This window comes from Rattus norvegicus, chromosome 1, assembly GCF_021556685.1.
Source record: "Rattus norvegicus strain SHRSP/BbbUtx chromosome 1, alternate assembly SHRSP_T2T, whole genome shotgun sequence".
In the NCBI taxonomy this organism is placed as follows: Eukaryota; Metazoa; Chordata; class Mammalia; order Rodentia; family Muridae; genus Rattus; species Rattus norvegicus.
Window position 1 is genome coordinate 268,852,199 of NC_141534.1, and position 22,784 is coordinate 268,874,982.

Here is a 22,784-nt window from a genome sequence, read left to right on the forward strand (position 1 = left end):
GCGTGGGCTTTTCTCTTACTGTTTTTCCATTAAAAACTCAGTGTTTACATAGCATTTTCGAAGCATCGGGTCTTATAAGTAATCTGGAGGGACCTGAAGTCTGCGTGAATGCTAGACTCCATCACGGCACTACATAAAGGACTTGGTATCTGAAGACTGCAGTGCCTACCAAGAGGTCGTGAACCAATCCCCAGTGGACCTTACACACGAAGAGTAGAATCTGATCTTTGTCAAATCTTATGATGTAAAAATTGATCGCTATGGAAACCAGTAGGAAACTGAGCCCAGTACTAAATGCTGCTTATCAAATAAAAGGGAAATCAAAATGGAATGGCTACGTCTTCCAACCTTCTCCTGAGAATACCCAAAGTTTGTGAGTGATTCTGTAGCATGCATCTGGTCATTTGTAAAGTGGGGAACTCTTATCCGGTTCCTCAGCTGCCTGTGTGAAGGGAGATCATACATCTCAACTCAGAAGCACAAAGTCACAATGAAAAGAGACATTGCATGCTCGATCAGGCTCCCATGCTAGGATTCAGGAACAGCTGCTGAACCACACCGATAGGATAAACAAACACAGTTCCACCTTGAGAACATATGGGCAAGCAGGGAAACGCTGGGGCTATGACGTCATTTGATGATAGACTAATCACAGAAGACACTCCTAACCAAACTCAATGTACCATGCACCCGAGGGGCCATGCTTCTCTGGGACACAAGGATAGAGTCACAAAGTTCATCCCTCAGGAGATGCAGAAGCTCAACTCACGAAACGTGCTTATGGAGTAACTCACATCGCTGGTGAATTTTGAGATCTTGCTCACATTCCTGAACTGGGGTGTCTCACAGTAGTTGATACTGTGACCTTTACTATTCTCCAGACCCTTCTTGTACTCCACCTTGAAATGCCAAACACCAGCTGCTTAACAGAAACACCCCCGAAGCCATTCTTGAAAACATCCCCCAGGTCTGACCAGGATATTTTTTTACGAAACTTTCAACCCAAGACTTAAAGTAGCACAGGTGATACTGTGAGCGTATGGTGTTTCCTTTATAAAAATAAAAATAAAAATAAAAAAAAATAATAATAATAATAAAGCAAGTTATCGCATCCTGAAAATTGCAAATACCCAGTCCTTCTCAACAACAGGTACTCCAATGCTCTCACAGATCAAGAACTGTGAAACAGAGATTGGGGTATAACTCCTGACAGAGAGTCTCCCCAGCGTGGGGCTCCGGTTTGCACGATGGCTTCAATTAACAGCAATAATGATGATGGCCAAAAAAAAGGTACTATTTTAGAAATGATGTGGGTACTCTTGGGGTAAAGTGTCTTGGGTGTTTATGACATTTGGGTGGAAAAGACATCCAGACTTCCTGCCATGTCCTGTGTCTTCTGAGAGCCCACTACATAGACAAGCCCACCTACGAAACTCCTCCCTCCGTAGACCCACATGCACGTCTCTCTGTGAACACATCAAGAAAATTTAACAGAAATGCTCTGCAAAGCAGTATCATAAAGGCAGGCCATCTTTAATTTAAAACAAGCTGGTATTTGAGTTCCCTGGGTGCCTGGGTGCAGGACGTGAGGCTACTGTTATCAAATAGACCAAGTCAGTCCCGAGTAATTGCAGAAAAGAGCTAACGGTGAGAAGTAACATTAGGAGAGACAGCTGGCTCTCCTTGTTGGGTAACCATAAGGGCAAAATGAAATAGAAGTGCCCTTGGGATGGCGCATCAAAGAAATACAATGCAAACTGTTTTAGTGTTTGATCGAACGATGTGGGAGAGCTACGCCTTTTAAAAAGTATGCATGGTTCATGCTAATACTTAGAATATATTGTTAAAAGAATCTAGGGGCTAGAGAGATGGCTCAGCGGTTTAAGAGGTCCTGAGTTCAAATCCTGGCAACCATGTGGTGGCTCACAACCATCTGTAATGGGATCCGATGCCCTCTTCTGGTGTGTCTGAAGACAGCTACAGTGTACTTACATATAATAAATAAATAAATCTTGAGAAAAAAAAAACAAAAGCAGAGTCTAAGTTCCCAGCATCGAACTTACTACCTCCCAGTGTCCAAGGCTCTCACTGAGGCCTGGGAAAGTATGACTCTGAGCGTTTGAATGTCAGAGTGTCACCGACCAGTTCGGTTTGAAGTTACGGCCTGATCATTAGAAGTAACAGGATGGTCTAAGGTATTTACATCTCAGCGTTAGCATCGCAAAGAACATGTACAGGAGCACTTTTCATAGCCACAAACTCTTCCGGTGGTTGGAGCTGCCACTCAAGGATTTTCAAGCACTGAACAGCAGTGCAAATGACAGGAGCCACCGTGAAGGGACACTAGAGGTCCAGGGAGCCAGAGGACATATGTCCTTGCCAACGAATCCTGGTTTAGAAAGGCTTAAGCAGGGGGCAGCTTAAACAATGTGCACCCTCTGGGAGCTAGGCCAGCCTGGAAGGAAAGGTAGACAGCTACTTGGAGGGAAGGCACAGCTTCTCTGAACTCTGACTCCACTGATAAGGGAAATATGGCATTTAAGACAGTCTAGATGTTGATTCCACACTAATGTAACAATTTATGGTCTTAAAAGTTGGAGCACAGGGGCAAGAGGGATGTCTCAGAGGCTAAGGATACGTGCGGCTCTTCCAGAGGACCTGAGTTTGGTTCCTAAGTTGAGCAGCTCCTAACTGCCTATAACCCTAACTCTAGAGGGATATGGCGCCCTCTTTTGGCCTCTGAGAATACCTGCACTCACATACGCACATGTGCGCACACACACACACACACACACACACACACACACAGAGACACACACAGCATTAAAGATAAAAACAAATCTCTAAAAGTTGCATCCTCTAGTGTTCTTTCTAACAACTACAAACCTGTCGACAGGCCCTTCTGAATATTTAGCAAGACAGTTTTGAGCCAACAAGGAGAGATTTCATTTGTTTGGTTCTATATTTGGTGCATTATTTGGAAACTGGCAACATGAGGACAGTTTGCATGGTTCCATTTTGTATATTTGTTTTGAGCCAGGATGGCATGTAGCACAGGCTGGCCTCCGAATCACTATATAGCCTAGAGTGGCCCTGAGCTCCTGATCCTCCTGCCCTACCTGTCAAGTTATTTATGTATGTATGTGTGTGTATGTATGTATATGTGTGTATGTATATATGTATGTACATATGTGTGTATGTATATATGTATGTACATATGTGTGTATGTGTGTATGTATGTACATATGTGTGTATGTATGTATTTATGTGTTTGTATGTTTGTGTGTATGTATATGTGTGTATACATGTATGTACATATGTGTTATGTATGTATTTATGTGTTTGTATGTATGTGTGTATGTTTGTGTGTATGTATGTGTGTATGTATGTGTGTATGTGTCCATGTGTGTATGTGTGAATGTGTGTATGTGTATATGTGTGTATGCATGTATGTGTGTATGTGTATATGTATGTGTGTATGTATGTGTGTATGTGTATATGTATGTGTGTATGTATGTGTGTATGTGTATATGTATGTGTGTATGTGTATATGTGTGTATGTTTGTATGCGTGTATGTGTGTATGTATGTGTGTATGTGTATATGTGTGTATTGTGTGTCTGTATGTGTGTATGTGTGTATGTATGTTTGTATGTGTGTATGTTTGTATGTGTGTGTATGCGTATATGTGTATATGTGTGTGTATATATGTGTGTATGTGTGTATGTTTGTATATCTATATGTGTGTATGTGTGTATGGGTATATGTAGTGTTATAGATATATGCCACAACCAGCAGCATTATTTTTAAACACGGCCACTGCATTTGCTGTCTGAGAGAAAGGGGGGACAGTACAGAAGTAGAGCTCTCCCCAATACTCACCTCACTCACAAGCTTGCTCACATTCTGAGCCCGCTGGAGAACCAAGTTGTCCTGGGCTGCAAGGGAGTGAAAATGTGCCGCGCCCTTCATCTTATGGAAGTCCTGCCTGTACTTTATCTGAAAGAAGCACATCAAGGGAGTCTGGAATTGTGGTTGCCACATTCACAATAGCTCAGTAGGATTCCCTAACGGAAAGAAAGTTTCTGTGGACTTTCTAAAACCTTAGTAAGTCTAGAAACCACTTGATTCTTCTTGTGCTAAAACTTTTCCTGGATCTGTTCACACACTGCTCACTCGTTGCACTCCAACACTGCCTGGAGGAAGGAGATAGGTTCTTCAGGCTACCATGGCAAAGAATAAAATCCAACCTCATTCTGCCCTAAATTTCAACACCATTTCTGCAGTGGCTCAGAGGACGGAGTAACATCTTGCATTTCCCATCTCAGGGCAAAGGTGGCGCTGTTCCTCGGTGCTCACTGAACAGTGGCAGAAAGAAGGGCACAGGGTGGAATGAATGCTAGGCTTCTGTCAGAGACCAAGTCCAAGCTGGCATGTTAAGAACTGCGGTGAGCACTGCACTCTACTAAGTTTAATTATAGCCTGTCTCTCAAGGACAGACTGCCAGCTGCCTAACATTCTTTAAATAAAAACCACTTATCACTCGCTGGGTCACATCCAATTTGATAATCACATGGCTTCTTTCAGTGAGCTTTCCCCTTCGGTTTGGCACTGGCATTCCGGCAAAGGCTCACCTCATCCCAGCTGATCTGCTCACACCAGCGCTTGTGCTCTGGGAAAATGGACTAAATGAGCAGTGCAGTTTGTCCAACCGCATTTCCGTGCAAACAGATAGATGACATAATGAAAGTCTATGAACAGATCAATGGGACACTCTGAGTTTGCACCGGAGGCCAGGCTAGCAGCCTGCTTTTGCTTGGCTCTAGGAGATGTGTCCGTGCGTGGCTTTCAGCAAGTGTGGCTGCCGGCATCCCATCATCCACACCTCAGTGGCTCTGCCAGTACTTACGTCACTAGCAAGTTCGTTGGCCTTCTTGGCGTTCTGATAAGCTGGGGTGATCATGGCCGGGAAGCTGCCCTTTCCCCTATGTTCCTCACACTCTTCTGAGTAAGTCTGAGGAGTCAAGCAAAAACTTTGATCAATACGTGTCCCTCCTGGCATGGGTAGGGGCAGCAGTGATAGCCCCAGAGACCGATTGCAGAAAATCTCATCCATGCTGGACACTCCACTGACTGTCAGAGATGTACATGGGGTGAATAAGATAATAGAGCTTGGAGCCTGGACCACTGTATCATTCATACATACATACATACATACATACACTATATCATACGTACAAGCATACATAGATGCATACATACAATATACTATAATGCAAGCATACATACATGCATATATACATACATACATACATTCAAAAACTATATCATACCTGCATATGTATACTATATCATATATATGAGCAAGCATGCATGATCATTTTTATGCATACATACACATACTATACATACACACATACACTATATCATGCATGCATTCATACACACATGCATGCATACATACATACATACATACACCTGTCACTATGACCGTTCTCCTCCTTATCAATCATCACAATATCAGATAAGTCAAGAGACTCTCCCACTCTCATGCTGTTATAGTAAGGGTTTACTAGTCTCAAGTATTACTTTGCTTAGACACAATGGCAGATGTATGCAGAAGTGCATTTGACATCTCTGATGCTGCTCCCCGTCAGCAAAGTGTGTTGTGTAACCAGATATCAGGTAGAATAAAACCTTTTGTGACTTTGTGATGAGGAGCCTCGTGCTGCTATCAGTCTCTGGAAGGGGGTAAATATGTCTTGAAAGATGAGAATTGTCATTCTCATTTTAATTCGTCCCTTCCTTCCCCAACTCCCATAAAGAAAACCCTTCTTTCACAAAACTAGCATCCCATGAGTGAGAAGGGACACGGTAAGTAGAGGCAGTCGCACCTTCTCTCGGAAGTCCCAAGTTCTTCATCCCAGACCTGCCCTGAGCCCAGTCAGCTGCTTCTTCATCTAAACTCTGCTCTGGGCTGGGGACAGTCCTCAGAACCCCAGGATCACAGCTCTCTCCCTGGGGCCTCCTCTGAGACAAGAGGTCCTTCAAGAGACCATGATGGGCTCCAGCAAATGCATTTCCTTAAGTAAAATACTTGGATCAAATCTAAGTAGCCCGGCCTCTTCTTGCCACCAAAATGAAAATTGGTCAGCTTGAGCCCTTGGTTTTTGCTTGGCTGCCAGAATGTTTGAGTTGGGGGTGAGGGGTGGGGAGAGGAGGTAAGTTTGGAGGAGGAAAAGGATCTAAGTTTGTTGTTCGGTGTTAGTTTTCTATCTCTAGCTTTGTTTTGGTAGCTTCGTTTTTAAAGTGTGTGTGTGAGTGAGTGTATGTGTGTGTGTTTGTGTGTGTGAGAGTGAGTGTATGTTTGTGTGTGTGTGTGTGAGTTGAGTGTGTGTGTGTGTGAGTGTGTGTATATGTGTGTGTGTCTTTTGTAAGGGGAATTGCTCGGTTGTAAATAACAAATCTGCGTAGTACAGCCTTTTCCCATGGGTGTAGCCATTAGCAAGAATGAGTTGTGTGGTATTTAAGGCACTACAGATAGTCAGCCTGTATCCGCCTGCCTGCCTCAACTCCATCCCACTCTTGCCCTTAATGAGTCAGGCTAAATCAAGCAGCAAAGCGCCACCCTAGACTGAGCTCCCGCCACAGCTGCTGATGGCGCCACCCAACACCCACCTTGATTCTTGAGTTTGTTATCATCAAGACTGGACATTGCTGTCAATATGCTGGAATGACCAGGAACCAATAGAACACTACCAAATTACATTTCAGCTATGGGCCAAACTTAGGGTCCAGACTTCCTTTCGACCTTCTCCCTAAATGAAAATGATTAAACCCTCCTTCCTGCTTGGCTGTCTGAGTGTTCTGGGTCAAACATAATCAGTGAAAAGGGTATGTTTTGGGAGCGGGGAGGGGAGGAAGCTTCTAAGATTCTTTGCTAATGGGCTTTGTGGTTTTCCAAGTTGGGTGAGCACAAATGAATTTACGTGTATGTTATAACTAGGGGAGGAAAGACGGTGAAAATGCGGACTGGATTTATTTTTATTTATCTATTTTTTTTGGCCAAATACAGCAAGAGTTTTCTGTTCTGTTTTGTTTCTTTGTTGAGACAAGATCTCATTATGTTGCCCAGACTGAATTGAACTCACCCTGATTCCCAGGCTTGAAATTGTGGCAACCCTCCTTGCCTCCACCTCCCAAGTTGTAGGATTACAGATGTAAGACATCATCACACTGAGCTCCTGCTAGTTGGGGTGTGTGTGTGTGTGTGTGTGTGTGTGTGTGTGTGTGTGTGTGTGTCTGTGTCTGTGTGTGTCTGTGTGTGTCTGTGTGTGTCTGTGTGTGTGTGTGTGTGTGTATATTCTGAACGCACACACATATGTGCAGGTGTGCATGGCTGCAGAGGCCAAAGGAGAACTTCTAGCATCCTGCTCTATCCTGCTCTACCTTATTCCTTCGAGACAGGATCTTTCATTGAAACTGGAGCTAGTCTGACAGCGTGTAAATCCCAGCACTTCCAACCACTCTGCCCTGCACCGAAGTTATAGTTTCACATGCAATGCCCAGCTTTTTTCTTCTTTCCTTCCTTTCTTTTTATTTTAAAACATGGATGGTGGAGATTTGAACTGAAATCCTCCTACTGACACCTCCTGCACTCTTACCCACTAGGCTATCTGCCCAACCCCTCAAGACATACATTTGAGTCCTGACAGTGATGATCTAACTCATGCAGTAATGACTTCACTCGACAGATTGGATTCCTTTGAACAGTTTTCCAACCAACAGATGGAAATGTCTTCTTACTGGCCAAACCGCCACATTAGCACAGGTTTTCTTTCTTTTCTAAGGACTTGGGATCTGTTACCTAAACAGATGAGCTGAGCTCTGTAATATTGCCTGCACCAAGTCTGAACTCTGAGCACAAGTTCATGGCTGTCACAGCTGTGGGAAACAAACAGCTGGCCTTGGAGAAGACCAGCTCCTAGAAGTGTCACATACCTGGCCACATCGGTCTATAGAGTCCTTTGTCATCGTGCCCTCAGCTCCGACAGGACTAGCCACTCCCTTCATTTCTCTGTGATATTGTTGATGGTACCTCACCTATTTGGAGTAAGAAAAAAAACTCAGTGAGTCCCAGTACAAGAGCCACAAAAGTAAAAGCCAGGGCTCTGTGGCGTCTTCGATCTCTGCTTAGGTCTGAGGAGAAATCACAGACAGAAGAAGCAAGTCACTGTCACTGGGAAAATATGATTGACAACTATGATGAAAAGGCACTTCTTGGCTTTGACGAATATATACAAACAGACAGGAAGTTGGACCTCCCGAACCAGGTTAACTTCCTGCTTCCTCCTTAACAAGGCAACACAAGCACAGACACTTACATCGCTGGCCAGCTCGGCGGCTCTTTTGGCTATCTGATACGCTGGTGTGATCATAGCAGGGAAACTGCCTTTCCCTCTCTGCTGCCCTCCGTCTTCCGTGTATCTCACCTGGAAAATTGGAAAGGGAATGATAGAACGACCCACTGCAGTTGTACTGGATGAGCTGAGAGGGGAGTCCTGAGAGCTCCGTGAGGCCTGCCTATCACCTTGGACAGTTCTTAATGCATAGAACAGCTTACAGCTTGGTGGTGCACTCATTCCCAATGCCTAGCACAGTGCCTGGCTGGGAAGGCACAGTGTGGAGTTTGACACATCCTTGGGTTGCACCTGGTGTGGGCTGGGGGTGGGACTGGGCAAAGCAGTAAGTCTCTCTCCGAAGAGCTGTTGTCACATTTGGGAGAAGAGGTGGGCATCCCAACCACAGATCTCAGGTGGGCAGGTGGAGACCACTTCTGAGCACGAAGCTGGGGTTGTGAAGCTGGGGTTGTGCTCCAACTTTCCATTCAGAACTACACTCAGTTCTTGGACTTAGCACCATGTGGAACTCAGGGACTGAGAAAAGGGAGGCGGTAGCCCCTTCAGAAGTCATCCTCTCAGGCCTGAAGTGGCGGGAGAGGTTTCTCTCTCATCTGCACCTGATGTGCCTGCCTTGGTTCAAATATAATGGAATGGCTTCTGTTTAAAGAGCTTCCACAAGCCCTGTGAGGGCCGACTCATGGCATGTGACCTCAGGAACTTCTTTCTGGTACCTGGACAGGACCAGGAGTCTCCCTCCATGTTTCCTTTCCTCCCCTCCAAATAATAACAACAAAAAGAGGGTCTTAAGGATATCATGCATTAGACTGAATCATTTGTATGTGTAAGTGTGTGCAGTGCACACGTATGTGTATATGTGTGCTCACATGAAGGAGTGCACACATGGTACAGGCACATTTGCATAACATGTATGTGCACACATATGTGTATATGTGTGTGGTACACACATATGTGTTCACATGAAGGAGAGCACATAGGGTGTAGGTGCATTTGCATAAGTATGTGCTTACATTGAGAGGCATGGAGCTGACAATCGGTGTCTTCCTTGATTGCCTGTCACCTTCTGTATGGAGGCAGGATCTCTTGCTCAGCCTGATGCTCTCTAATTCTGGCTGGTCCACCTAGCTAGCTTGTCCTAATATCTCCTGTCTCTGCCTTCCAAATGCTGTGACTGCAGACAAGGCAACACACGTATCTGGTTCTTGTGAGGGTTGTGGGGATCTGAACTCTGGTCCTGATGGTTGGGTGGCAAATGCCCACTGACCCATCTCCCTGGCCCCCCTGTACTATTTCTTACATCATTTTGAAGCTGTCCCCCAGCATTGGCCCGTAGCAGCTCGGGAGTGTCTGCCACCGGAGTGAACGTGGAGACCCGTTCATCGTGGCCTCTCTTGTATTGCACCTGATGAGGAGAAACTGAGTCAGAGTGGCATCATGCCTACCTCAAACCTCTGTGAGAACCCTGCCCTACCACTCTCTAGAACTACATCTTCAGGCCTTAAACCAAACCTGTTCCATGTCTGTACCCACAGACATCATCTTTGCTAATGTACCAACTTACAGAGTACCGGGCACTTCTAAAATGTCACCAAATAGCAACACATGGGACCCCCTTCAACAGGCCCATAATAGTGAGACTATTATTTACCATGAATAACTGAGAGGTTAAGTAACTTGACAGGAGCTACACAGAGAATGAGAGAGTTGGGATTCCGATCCTAAGTCTCTGTCTCTAAAACCTGAGCCTTTAACCCAGAAGCTGCGCCAATCTCCAGGTAAATCCATGTCTTCTCTAAGACAAGACAGCAGCTCAGAGAAACATTTACTTTAGCCAATGGGTAAGTTACAGGGTCCCTGGATCCTCCCCCTTCCACATCTTGTAAGCGTGGCCCAATCACCGCACAGAAGACATGGCATTGGGAAAGCATGGCTCTCTTCACAGCCCTATAACATTTCTTTCATATTGTTCTCCTGAATCTCAGAGCTGGCTCTAGTCATAGCAAAAGTTAGCATCAACAAGGGACCACGTGAGCTCGGGGACTGTCACCTGGCTGGCCAGCTGGTTGGCTGCCTTGGCCCGTTGGTAGGCAGGGGTGATCATGGCTGGGAAGCTCCCTTTGCCTTGCGGTTGCTCACCATCTTCTGTGTACCCCTGCTGGTCAGAACCACAGCAGCATGAGAACAGATTCACAGAACTGCCACCAAACTGGAGATGCTGGACTCTCCACTCGAGGGAAACACATCGACTTCTGGGATAAGTCTAAACATGGCACTTGACTAAGATTGAGAACCTTCAGTGCTCATTATCATATTATGGGGAGCCCGATACAATTCCCTCAGGCGTTCTTGTATCATAACACAGCCATTAATTAATCTAGGAGCCTTGGCTAGAACTCAACTCCAGGGAAAGTTCTACAGCCCAGGACAGGAAATGTCTTATTTTTCCTCCTTACTTTCTGAGCAACTCTGAGGGTTAACTTTTCTAGTGAGAAATAAGACCTCCTGTTTTTATCACCTTCTGTTTTCTAAAGGGGAAAAAATGCAAAAACTAACTGAATCTGGGCTGCGGTGGCACATGCTTTTAATCCAAGCACTTGGGAGGCAGAAGCAGGAGAATCTCTGAGTTCAAGGCCAGCCTGGTCTACAGAGTGAGTTCTAGGAGAGCCTCACACAGAGAAACCATGTCTTGGAAAAACAAGAAAAGAAAAGAGAAGAGAAGAGAAGAGAAGAGAAGAGAAGAGAAGAGAAGAGAAGAGAAGAGAAGAAAAGGAGAAAGGAAAAAACTAACTGTAATTTCCCAAGTACATTTTTCTTTTTCTTTTTTTTACAGCATACATGTTTATTACTTATTTTTTTAAACACTGCAAATTACTTTGTGTGTGTGTGTGTGTGTGTGTGTGTGTGTGTGTGTGTGTGTGTTCATTTCCCTACATTTTCTTTTTTTCTTTCTGGATATTATTTTTTTATTTACATTTCCGATGTTATCCCCTTTTCTCCACCCAAGGAGAGCTGTGTACAGAAGGAACGAGGGTACCATCTGCAGTTCAGGATTTCTGCAACCCTCTCTCTTCCTTCACTGTCTAAGCATCCCTCGCAGTCCTGGAGGTGGAACCTAATGTAGGCCATCAGGGCTGGCTCCTTCTGAAGCAACAAGAGATTTGTCCCCTCCCTGCCCTCCACCACTCCGCAGTCCTGCCACAACCAGCCTAGCCTGCCCCTGCCCCACCGCCCTCCCACCTACCCATCCCCCCACCCCTGCACACAGGCTAGAGAGAACCTTGTGCCCCCCTCCCACTAAGAATCCAGGTTCTTTCATTGCAAGACCCTTAACTTCATCACATCTGTCTTTGATGGGCTAGGAAACTGAGTATTGGGGTCCACAGATTGGGACCACACGGGAATCTGGCAGGGCAGTGGTGTTAAAACTTGACTATATCCTTCCTGGCTCATGTGTTGAACACGTGTTCCCTAGTGTAGCATGTAGTGCTATTCTGCAGTTGGAACCTTTAGAGATGGAGTGCAGCTGTCAGAAGTAGCTCACGAGGGATCAGCCTTTGACGGTTACACCTGCTCCAGTTCTAGCCTGGTTTCTCTGGGTGAGCACATCGCTTTGATGACTGATAGACCCTCTACAACCATGAACCAAAATAACCCCCCCTTTGTTTCTGTCAGGTTTTTTTTGGGGGGGGATGTTTTTGTTTTTGCATCATGACAAGACTAATAAAGGGGTCAAGGTGTTCTGTCCACCGCAATCTTAAAAATAAAGGAATATCTAAAGGAACTGTTACAAATTAGTTGTAAGTAGTGAGGCCCTTACCTCACGGAGAGACTGTCGAGCTTCAACCATCCTTACAATCTCAGGGTCTGGAAGAGCTCCTGGACACCAAGTGTTCCCTTCTCCATACCCTGGCCAGTAATCTCTCTGCGAAGGAAGCATGAGCATGAATTTAGACACACTCCCTGCATGTTCGCCCCACACCCCCACACTCTCCACAGCCCACCCCAAACTCCCCAAGCTCACCCCACACTCCCCAACCAAGTCCCTGCCCATTCCCAGGAGGACTCCCTCACTGTCAGATTAAGCTGTTCTCTAAGAGCAAGCAGCCCCTCTATTCAGGGCCTCAGCTAACCAAGGTGCTCCTGCTCTTCAGACTAGAAAGTGACCTGATATCTTGAATAATGAATTCCCCGAGACCTTCCATGTTATGGAAACCTTCCAAATGCAATTAAACATTTCTTTGCTCATCAGTGTGCTAAGACTGAGCGGGAAGAAGTCCCCATAGTCAGCAAGTCTGAGGTAAGTCAGCTCTAACTGGGAAAATGTAAAAGCCCGCCACTGGTATCAGAAGATTGCCAAGGGAAAAGCCAAGGGAAAAAATGGGTTTTTTTCCTTTTAAAATGTTTTCTGTAACACTTCAGGAATAAAACAAACAGGCAAAGTGACAATTAGACAACATTTGTGTGCTTACATATACTTTAAGGACATTTAAAGGTGTGCACTCATTTCTCATCTGTTCTACGGAAACACCCTCCTTGTCCAAAAGAGACTGAGGGAAAGAGTGTCTGCTGCAACATTCTCATTTAAAACGTGTAGGTAACCTGCCCACCAATAAGAAAGCAGTTACATCTGCCCGCAAAGGTGCACCCTGAACACATCCACAACAGCTGGAAAAGGAAGCTGATGTAGAAATAGCTCGCAGACATCTGTAGAGTGAAAAGACAAGTTGGAAAATAATGCACATTGTCTAGTGAAAAAAAAAACCTGAAGATATATCAATATTTAATCATCAACAAAGATATTAATAGCTGGTATTTTTGTACCTGACACTATTCTAATCTCATTTCATTTATCTATTCTTTAATCTTCGCAATAGCCCTGTGGATTAACGAGTTTTTTTTTTTTAAGTTTGCTTTGCGTGTAATAAAATTGTTTTCTGGTTTTATCTGAGAGGGATCTTTTTTTTTGGTTCTTTTTTTTTCCGGAGCTGGGGACCGGAGCTAAATCCCCAACCCCCCTGAGAGGGATCTTATGCTACACGTGGGTCTGGTACTGTGACCCAGGCCAACTCACCAGGGCCAGAGACGTCATGGCCCTAAGGTCCCCCTACTGCTGCTGTGCTAAATGGAGATGCTATGTATCTGCCTGTGAACACTAATGTTTATTTCCCCAGATTAGTGATGTCCTTGACGTTCGTCGGAGACACAGACATTAAGGCACAGACTCATAACTTGCCAAAGTTCTAAGAACACAAGAGAGTAGGTTCCTAGCCCCCAAGTGCATCTATATTCCTTACCCTGCCCCTGCCCCTAAGTCTCAAGGAAACTCACAGGAAAGGGGGAGAACGAGTGTAGAAACTGAGGATGAGAAAATGAGCCCCCACAACAGACAACGCTTGGACCTTGCACTCAGGACTACCTGCAGTGTTGCCATCTGCAGTCCCAGCAAAGTTATACAGGGATTAGGACAGGCCCATGAGGCCACAGCATTCCTCGGAGGATTGCTGGCCATCAATGGTTGTTGGGTGGGGAAATGTCATTGTTTTCAGTGTTGTGGCCACCGATGAGTGGGCCACATTCCAGTAAATAAATCCCACCCACTGGTGTTAGTAATCTCAATTAAAGTCTACCAGTAAGTCAGTCTGTCTGTCTGTCTCTCTCTCTGTCTCTCACACACACATACCATGAAAGTAGGAGGATGACTTGAAAAGAAGGGTTTCATGTGTGAGAAAATAGAGGCACAGTAATGATTAAAATTCATCATATATATGCATAAAATAATAATTTAAAAATAAAAGTTAAGGGCTGGAGGGATGGCTTAGTGGTTAAGAGCACTGACTGCTCTTCCAGAGGTCCTGAGTTCAAATCCCAGTAAGCGCATGGTGGCTCACAACTGTCTGTAATGGGATTGGATGCCCTCTTCTGGTGTGTCTGAAGACAGCAACTTATATAGAATGAATGAATGAATAAATTAATTAATTAATTAATGAATTAAGAATAAAGGGGCAGTTAAATAGCCGAGGTCCTTTAGTAAGGGAGTAGGCATGCTCAAATGTAAGAATTCGATGCTAGAGGTGGATAGAACATCACGAGACAGGTGGATGCTGGAGAGAGACAGACAGGTGACAGTTATAGACAGAGCTGGCAGACAGACGTAAGTACACGGAAAAGTCAAGAAGGATACATGCACAATTAGGAAGGTGAGCGCTCGAAGGGAGTGAACTGGAATCAGAGGAGGTAGCTAAATGAGCAGCTCTCCGCTCTTTAGGGTCTTCCACACTGAGAAAGTTTTAAATACCGTATGTGCGATCAGAAATAAACAGGCTAAGCACATTTTACGGAACCGGTCATCAATAGACAGGCCATGAGAAGAAGACCAAGAAGTAGTGTGACCCCGCTGGACTGGGGATGAGAATTGCGGAGAGGGGAAGCAGTTCGGGGAGGCCCTCCTAGGACCAGGCGGGAATGACTGGATCACAGTGGGGACAGACTAACAGACTGGGGCTAGGTGAAGTGTCACAGGAAGAAGAGCAACACCGGCCACCAGCAGGGGTCACTGTTCCTGAGGACAGAAACCCTGTGATTGGAAGAAAGCAGGCAGCAGAGTTGAGCTGAACTGGTACAGCTGGGTGCTCTTAGGAAGGATTGATGGGGGTCTCCTAAAGGCAGCTAGAGCGGCGCAGTGACAGAAGAAAAGCTAGCTGGCTTTCTCTAGAATTGGTGACGCCATCCGCCTTCATTACCGTAGTCCGCAGTCCGCATTCTCTCAACCCCCACACGCTCACCTCGTTCATCAGCCGGCTAGCCGCCCCCGCTCCGGCCTTGGACTTCATGTCCCAATGGAGAACGGATTTAAACTGTTCGCCGTCTTCTTTGCCGTCGGTCTGCAGCAATGAAAACATTTTCAGTAACATTCCACCAGAGAAGAGAAAGAAAATAAGCGGTAAGTAGGTAAATGGGGGCAGTTCTTCCTCGTCCAGGCGGTGAGGTGTTAGTGGTGCCAAGCTCAACACGTCCTCAACGCATCCTCAGTCCCACCGAGGTTTCCTGTGTGCCACCAGCTGGATGACGTGCTGAACTCCTGCCGTGTGCAAAGCTTCTATTGAGTGGTGCAATTTAAAAGGCTAGAGTTACCCCAGCAATGGGGCTCAGCCTGTAAGGGCTGGTGCTGCCGCCAAGCCTGACGCCCTGAGTTCAATGCCAGCACCCACACGGTGAAAGAAGAGAATTGACTCCACAAATAGTCTTCTACACACACACACACACACACACACACACACACACACACACGCGGCACAAATACATACATACATACATACATACATACATACATACATACATACACACACGAAAATAAATATGTGATTTTTAAAAGATAGCGTAAATTCTAGAAATGCAAACAGGAAGTTCTAGCTTAACACACACTTTTTTTTTCAGAATGACATTTGCAGAGTAGAAAACCATGGATCTGTGCCAAGTCCCCACTCAAAGTCCTTATCAAAATTCCCTGTCCCCACTGACTTTTCTTCCTTTCAAAAAATTTAGCATATGCACAATATATTTCTCTCTTTTTGAATTGGCCATGTCTGTCAGAGAGGTGGAAGGGTAGTACTGAAAACCTCATTCTTCACACACCCTAGGAATCGTCAAAGAGTTGAGGCCTAGACAGAACATGATTGGCCATCTCAATTTTTCCTGATGTTTTTCATCAGGAGGAGAAAGGAGAAGAAAGAGGAGCAAGGGGTTCCAATAACCAACCATTTATAGGCACACACACTATATATACCATGCACATAGGCACATACATATATATACATATATATATGCATGCATTCATGATATACAACTGTATGTGTGCACACACGTGTAAATCCATGAACAAAAGCACATGCTGCAACTATCAATGTACAAACACATATACACAGAAGTGCACACGCATACTTCACATAGACACACCCATACATGTACATACACATGTATTGCAAACATACACCCATACATGCACACACACATGTATTGCAAACATACACCCATACATGCACACACGTATTACAATACAATATACATGAATATGTACATATACACCGCAGTGCACATCATGGGTCTGAATGTGCATGCATGGCTATTTACACTTGCTGTGTGCACTCTGCCCGTGTACAAACATATGAATGTTGTCACACAGTCGTAGATGCAAACCATTAGACACACTCAGGTCTCCTGGGAAACTGGCTATAGTCTAAAGGAGAATGAGAGATTACGCTACCATCCTGCCGGACTAGCTCTGTCATACAGTTAGAAGGAAATGAGTCACTGCCTCCCAAGGAAAGGTAAACAATGTGTGCCTTATAGACCTGTAAGGTAGCCCTGCCAGCTAAGGCTAGGGGAGGCTGGACAAAGGCAGACAGTGTAGATCTGTTGGTACAGAGTATGAAATACCCCAACAGCATCCTTAGAGCAAATACTCCTCCCTGCACACATCTGCAGAAACATCTGGATATAGGAAGTTGCGATTTTTCTGGCTTTTGCAGTTTGCCACCTTCCAGGTATATACACAGTGGACCAATAATATGGACTCTGCAGCCAGACAGGTCTGGGTTAGTACACAGTGGCCTGGATGGAATTGTACGGATTATATAATGCCTTCGAGTCTCAGCTTCCTCTCTGGCAGCAGAATGGGAGAAGAATAGTATCTGCTCCCTTGGGCTGTAATGTGTACAGAGTGAAGTAAGCAGTTTCCAGTCAGTGCAACGCACACTGGAGAAATAAAAGCATCCTACACAGAGCTCAGGGAGGTAGGTCTGGTAACAGCAGCTGTAGAGAGTCGCATGCAAGGACAGAAGCATTGAGATGCTTTGTTAAGTACAGTCCTGTGAATTCATGCAAATGGGGGTGACACCAGGAAAGGACTCTGGGGTGAAGAGGGATTACTAGAGAGCCCTCCACCTGCTGGGTAATACCTAATTTTAGAAATCTGCCTAATTCCATCCCACAGGGCAGCTTTCTCTTGGGCTTGCTGACAGAGGGCCAATGACTCATTACGTTAATAGACACAGAGGTTCCATCAACAGCTGAGTGGGTCACAGAAGCTCACTGTTGGATTTAACGCGCCATCTTCCCAACGCAAAGTACATCTGAGCTATCCTCCCCAAAGGGGGGTCGTGAGGTTGTAGATAATTGTAGTCCACCACTCAGTTCAAGGAGTGTGAACTGGAGGGTTTTAATATTCTATTCTGAAACACTACAGAGGAAGGAAAAGAACAGGACTCCGTGTAATCGTTTCCAGCTACGTAAATTGTGTTTTATGTGTTATCGACCTAATGTAGGCAAGGCCCATTGTATAAAGTGATACCATGGTCTGGCTGGCCAGACATACGTTAGAATCAAAGACCTTCATTGGCCTCGAATGTTGAGATATCAGAGAGACAGCAATAGACTTTCAAGAGCACTTTGCATGTGTCTCAGGAGGACGGGAATTGGTCCATATGTAGACAGAAACACTTAAAAACCAACGGGTGTCGGAGTCCACAGATTTTCCCAAAAGGCTATTTCAATATGCAAAGCTAAGCGACTTACCCCACCCATGGCTGCCACAGAATTCTTCAAGGTTAGATTTAAAGGTGTGCGGTAGACACTAGTGAACGTGTTGTTCTTAGGGTTATGGCTGCAAAATCAATACAGGTCAAAATTAGGAAAGTGCTTATCCAAAGGGACAGGGGATTCTTAAAATACTTGTCTCTTTTTTAGGGTGGATGAGCACTAAACCCGAGGATTGAGCTCCTTGACTTCCCAATGAATCACCCTCGAAGACTCAAATCATGTAAACTGAACACATACAACAGCGAGATTCATTTCACTAAGGACAGTCAAGTCACTTGCGAAGTTTATAACAGAGTAGATGAATCTGACATCATTTAGGAGAAATAGCTCTCTCCAGACAAGTTCTCTCTTCGGCAGTTCTGCTGTTCTGCAGAGTTCATCGTCTGACACGCGGTTACAGAGGTGGACTTGGTTTCTCACTAACTAGAAATGTGACATTTATTGGCCTCATTAAGAACCCCACTGTGGGCTCTTCTGTGAGTAGGTATGCCTGAGCACTTCGGGAGAGGCACTGCTCCTAATAGTTCAGCCTGGGGCTTGGGAACTGATCCCTCAGTCGGCTACTTGTCGAAAACCAAGAGTCATGCATCGGCGAGCAGGGAGCCAGACACTTACGCGTGACAGTACGGCTTTTTCTGGTGACTCACGAAGTTATTAACAGAAAGCATCATCTTGCAGACCTCGCAGTGAAAACATGCTTTGTGCCATGTCTGAAAGTCACAGAAAAGACCTGTCCGTTAGCCGTCTTCCCCCAGGCCTGGGGCTCACAAACTTTAAAGGTAAAATGTTGGGAATGATGGATAAAATGAGGATAAAACTCCTGAACTCACGCATGAGAATAATATGTTAAAATGAAAACAAATTTTTCTTGAAACAGCACAGAAGACATAGAAGCGAACAGAACTTACATAAGGTAGAAAAACACATCTTTTCTTTATCATTCAATATACCTCTATATGTGATAAAAAGCCCCAAGTTTGTCACACTCTTTTCCACTGACCTGGTCTATGCAGCTGACCTTCTCAGCAGGGTAAACCCCATAGCCACACCTAGAGCAGGCCTGCATGTTCATCTTGGCTGTGGGAGACAGGGAGAAGCAACAGGCACGAGCCACTAGAACCCCTAGATGAGTCTCTGCTGCCGTCGAAACCCCACCACTATGAAACTCCTCGGGACGCCCGGAGCCTTCGGAATCCAACTTCCACTTTCCTACGCTGACTTTCTGCTTTGGAGTCTGCAGCTGGTTGGTTTTTAAAGCTGCCACTTACTCAAGTGACGATTTTGGCAACTCCGTCAGCACGCATGCGTCCGAGACAAGGTGGAGAGGTATTTCAAGCTGACGTGCTTCTCAAAATAGAAAAGTTAACTCACAATGGGATCGTGTTTACATGGATAACCAACTCTTGGAGTGTGTGAGTATGTGTTGGGGGGGGTTGTGTGTGTCGTGTGTGGTGTGTGTGTGCGTGTGTGTGGTGTATGTGGTGTGTGTGTGTATGTGTGGTGTGGTGTGTGTATGTATATGTGGTGTGTTGTGTGTGTGGTGTGTGGTGTGTGTGTGGGTGTGGGTGGGTGGGTGTGTATATGGTCAGATGCTTGGACCTGGTGAATACTGGCTTCAATCATACTCCAGAAAAGGATCCTGAAGAATAGCCACACCCCGTGTAGACATCAAATTAGAAAAGCTGAGTGTCAGGCCTCTGACTAAGGCAGGCAGTCCAGTCCCCAGAATATTACTGAATGAAAAAAAGAAATAAAAAGGAAAAGAGAGACCATGGTTGTTCCTAGGTGTGGTGGAGGAGAAAGTTTGCTGCAGATAAAAGGGAGAGCATTGCCTGAGGCAGGGCCATCTGGGGGAGTCTCGAGTGGACCATGAGCTCAGCCATGTGAGCAGAGGGGTAGGAGAAGTGAGAGAGAGAACTTGGTGCAGCAGCCAAGAGGCCAAAGGTACAAACCTGCTGGGATCATACATGTTAGAGCCTCTGGGAAAGGGCAGTCTGGCCTGGAGGGTCTGGGGTAGGGGATGAGGTGTACCAGCCATACCCTGGAACAGGTAGGGACCAAGGGGAGCTGGGAGAAACTGTCAGCCAGGTCGACTTGGATATGTTAAACAGGGACCCCAGCTGTCTGCCCAGGCTTGAGATGTGACACTGGGGATAAATGAGAATTGATTCACACTCCTGGAAGGGTAAAGACCAAAACTGAATGATATTGATTTTGTAGTTAAAAAAAAACTAAAATGTATTATGATACGTCATTTGTGTTTAACTTCTATTGAAAGTTATGTGAGAACAAATAAGAATGCTTGGTGGTTGGCCTTCTATCTTGTCCTAGAATAGTCCAAAAAGGCTTATTCCCTTGCTTCAGAGGTCCTCACAGAGATCATTTAATGACAAAAACAAAAAAACAAAACAAAACAAAACAAAACAAAACAAAACAAAAAAAAAAAACTCTTGGCTTTGGGAAAGTGCCCATGGCCTTTAGTCTCTGCTTATAGGCAACCTATGACCTTCTGAAACACCCTCTGCAAAATGACTGCTTTCTATGTCTCCCTCCTCCTGATTTAGTCTTACAACAGTGATTGCCACCTGGAAATATTAAATATGAATAAATCTACTGTTGAGAATCATGTCACCTCCACCAAAATATAACACTGTGGTCCAGACTGCAACTTCCGTGTCCTAGGGTGTTAGACTAAAGCCTGTCCTTGGTGCTCATTAGAGCTGGTAAACTAATGAAAGGTCGCTAATGCTAACACCAAAAAGCCTACAGAGGCTAGATCGAAGCCCTAGGCACTGGTAAGACCTCAGATGGATGTGTAAACGTCCCGTCCAGAGCAGGCAACATGCCAGAGCCAACTGACGCCAAGAGGAAACAAGTTCTCAGCATTGCCAAATGTTCTCGTTTTCCCATGGAAGCCAGAAATCTGGGTTTACACATGAAATTTCCTTTTTAAAATGTAAATGAAACGCTGGGACTGAAAACTATTAATCATGGCTATGGTCGGTACTTTGCTATCAGACTATCGGTTTGTCTGTGACCTTGGGCCTTTCTTCCTGGAGATAAGGCTGGGTGGTGGGGAGGTCAGCCTGAGAGGAGGAAGGCGGGAAACAAGAAGCTGAGACTGGGGCGGGGCTAGGGCGTGTCTCACTAAGCAGAGACTGGGGCGGGGCCAGAGGCTGCTCTCTCCTGACTGGCAGGGACTCCAGGCTCTGCTGCTTCCCACAGAGTAACCTCCATCCGGTTCCCAACTTGAGCATTTGGAACAGACATGGGGTGCTTCACTGTGTACCAGAGTTCTCAACCCTGGCTTGGAAGTTAGCTGGGAGCCCCCAAAACCATGAGAAGGAATCACTTTGACTTACCAGAAAAGCTAAGAGAGTTTGTACCCTGGCAAAGGCCGACAGCGCCCTACAGCTGCTCCAGCCTCTCTGTCCACTTACAAAATCAAGGGCCGGTTGTGGTGGTGCACTCCGGTAGGATTTCCTGAAGGAGGCAGCGGCAGGGGAATCACGAGTTCGAGGCCAGCCAGCCTAAGCTACACATTTTTGGGCTGGAGAGATGGCTCAGCGCTTAAAAGCAGCGGCTGATCTTCCAGATGTCCTGAGTTCAATTCCCAGCAACAACATAGTGGCTCATATCCATCTATGGGGGCGGAGGGGGGCACATAGTGGCTCTATGTGGGGGCAGGGAGGGGGGTCCTCTCTTCAGGCAGGCGGATGTGTATGCAGCAAGACACTCATATATTAAATAAATAAAATGTAAAGTAGAAAGAAAATAAGGATTGTTGAAGGGAAAGACATTTAGTTTGATTTGTGCCAGAGCTTCTGTTTCCTGGGATATTGAAAATTGGGGTGGGAGGAGTGGGGGGTAGCACAGAGAATAAGGAGTGGGACAATCTAAGGGTGTCGAAGTAAATACTTGTTGCAGGACAGACAGACATCCCTTAGCTGACAGATGCTAAGGGTTTTTTTTGTTTTGTTTTGTTTTGGGTTTTTTTTGCTTTTTTTTTTGGAGCTGGGGACCGAACCCAGGGCCTTGCACTTACTAGGCAAGCACTCTACCACTGAGCCAAATCCCCAACCCCTGTTTTTTGCTTTTTTAAAAAAAGATATTCATTTATTATACATATGCTCTACCTGCATATGTGCCTACAAGCCAGAAGAGGGCACCAAATCTCATTACAGAAGGTTGTGAGCCACCATGTGGTTGCTGGGAATTGAATTCCGGACCTTAGGAAGAGCAGCCAGTGCTCTTAACCGCTGAGCCACCTCTCCAGCCCCAGATGCTAAGTTTTAAGCGTGACCTCCAAAGTTTATGTCTTGGAGATTCTATCTCCAGTGTAACAATGCTGGGAGACGGGGCCTAAGTAGCCATCAGTGGATTGAGGTCACTGAGGAGACACTGAGGTGTCCCCTCATTCCCCTCTTGATCTCATCCCATCAACCAAGGCCTGATGCAGCAGGGAGTCCTTCCCAGATGACAGTGCCATGCCCTTAGCTGGCCTGCTCTGCAGAGGTCTGAGCCAAATGCTGTCCGTCATGAGCTGCTGAGCCTTGGGTGTTATTTTACTGTAGGAACGGGATAAGGCAATAGGTTGAGCACTCGGTCCATACCACAGCTCTCTACTTTTCTTTTTTAGTCCAAGCTCTGGCTCCTTGGCTCCAGGATTATGTCAGGGGAGCTGGCCAGGGAGTACAGTGGATTCCTCTGACCTCAGAGAGTGGTTTAAATTATACAGGCCTTTGCCTCGGTTCTCCAGAAAAAAGAAGCT

General features: G+C 45.6%; 1 protein-coding gene across 8 annotated transcripts in view; it reads right to left on the minus strand.

Moving 5' to 3' along the window:
- The window catches only part of Nrap (nebulin-related anchoring protein), an 80,848-nt gene extending 61,611 nt beyond the window's left edge, over positions 1-19,237 (minus strand). Inside the window, 12 exon segments of one of the 8 annotated variants that reach the window (NM_001113743.1) lie at positions 795-899; positions 3,882-3,998; positions 4,909-5,013; positions 8,001-8,102; positions 8,384-8,491; positions 9,717-9,821; positions 10,467-10,571; positions 12,237-12,341; positions 15,202-15,300; positions 17,990-18,077; positions 18,629-18,723; positions 19,014-19,237. In NM_001113743.1, the coding sequence (NP_001107215.1) occupies positions 795-899; positions 3,882-3,998; positions 4,909-5,013; positions 8,001-8,102; positions 8,384-8,491; positions 9,717-9,821; positions 10,467-10,571; positions 12,237-12,341; positions 15,202-15,300; positions 17,990-18,077; positions 18,629-18,723; positions 19,014-19,085 (1,206 nt within the window). In that variant the 5' untranslated portion in view covers positions 19,086-19,237. 8 annotated transcript variants of the gene reach the window in all.
- Between the last annotated feature and the right edge of the window lie 3,547 nt (positions 19,238-22,784).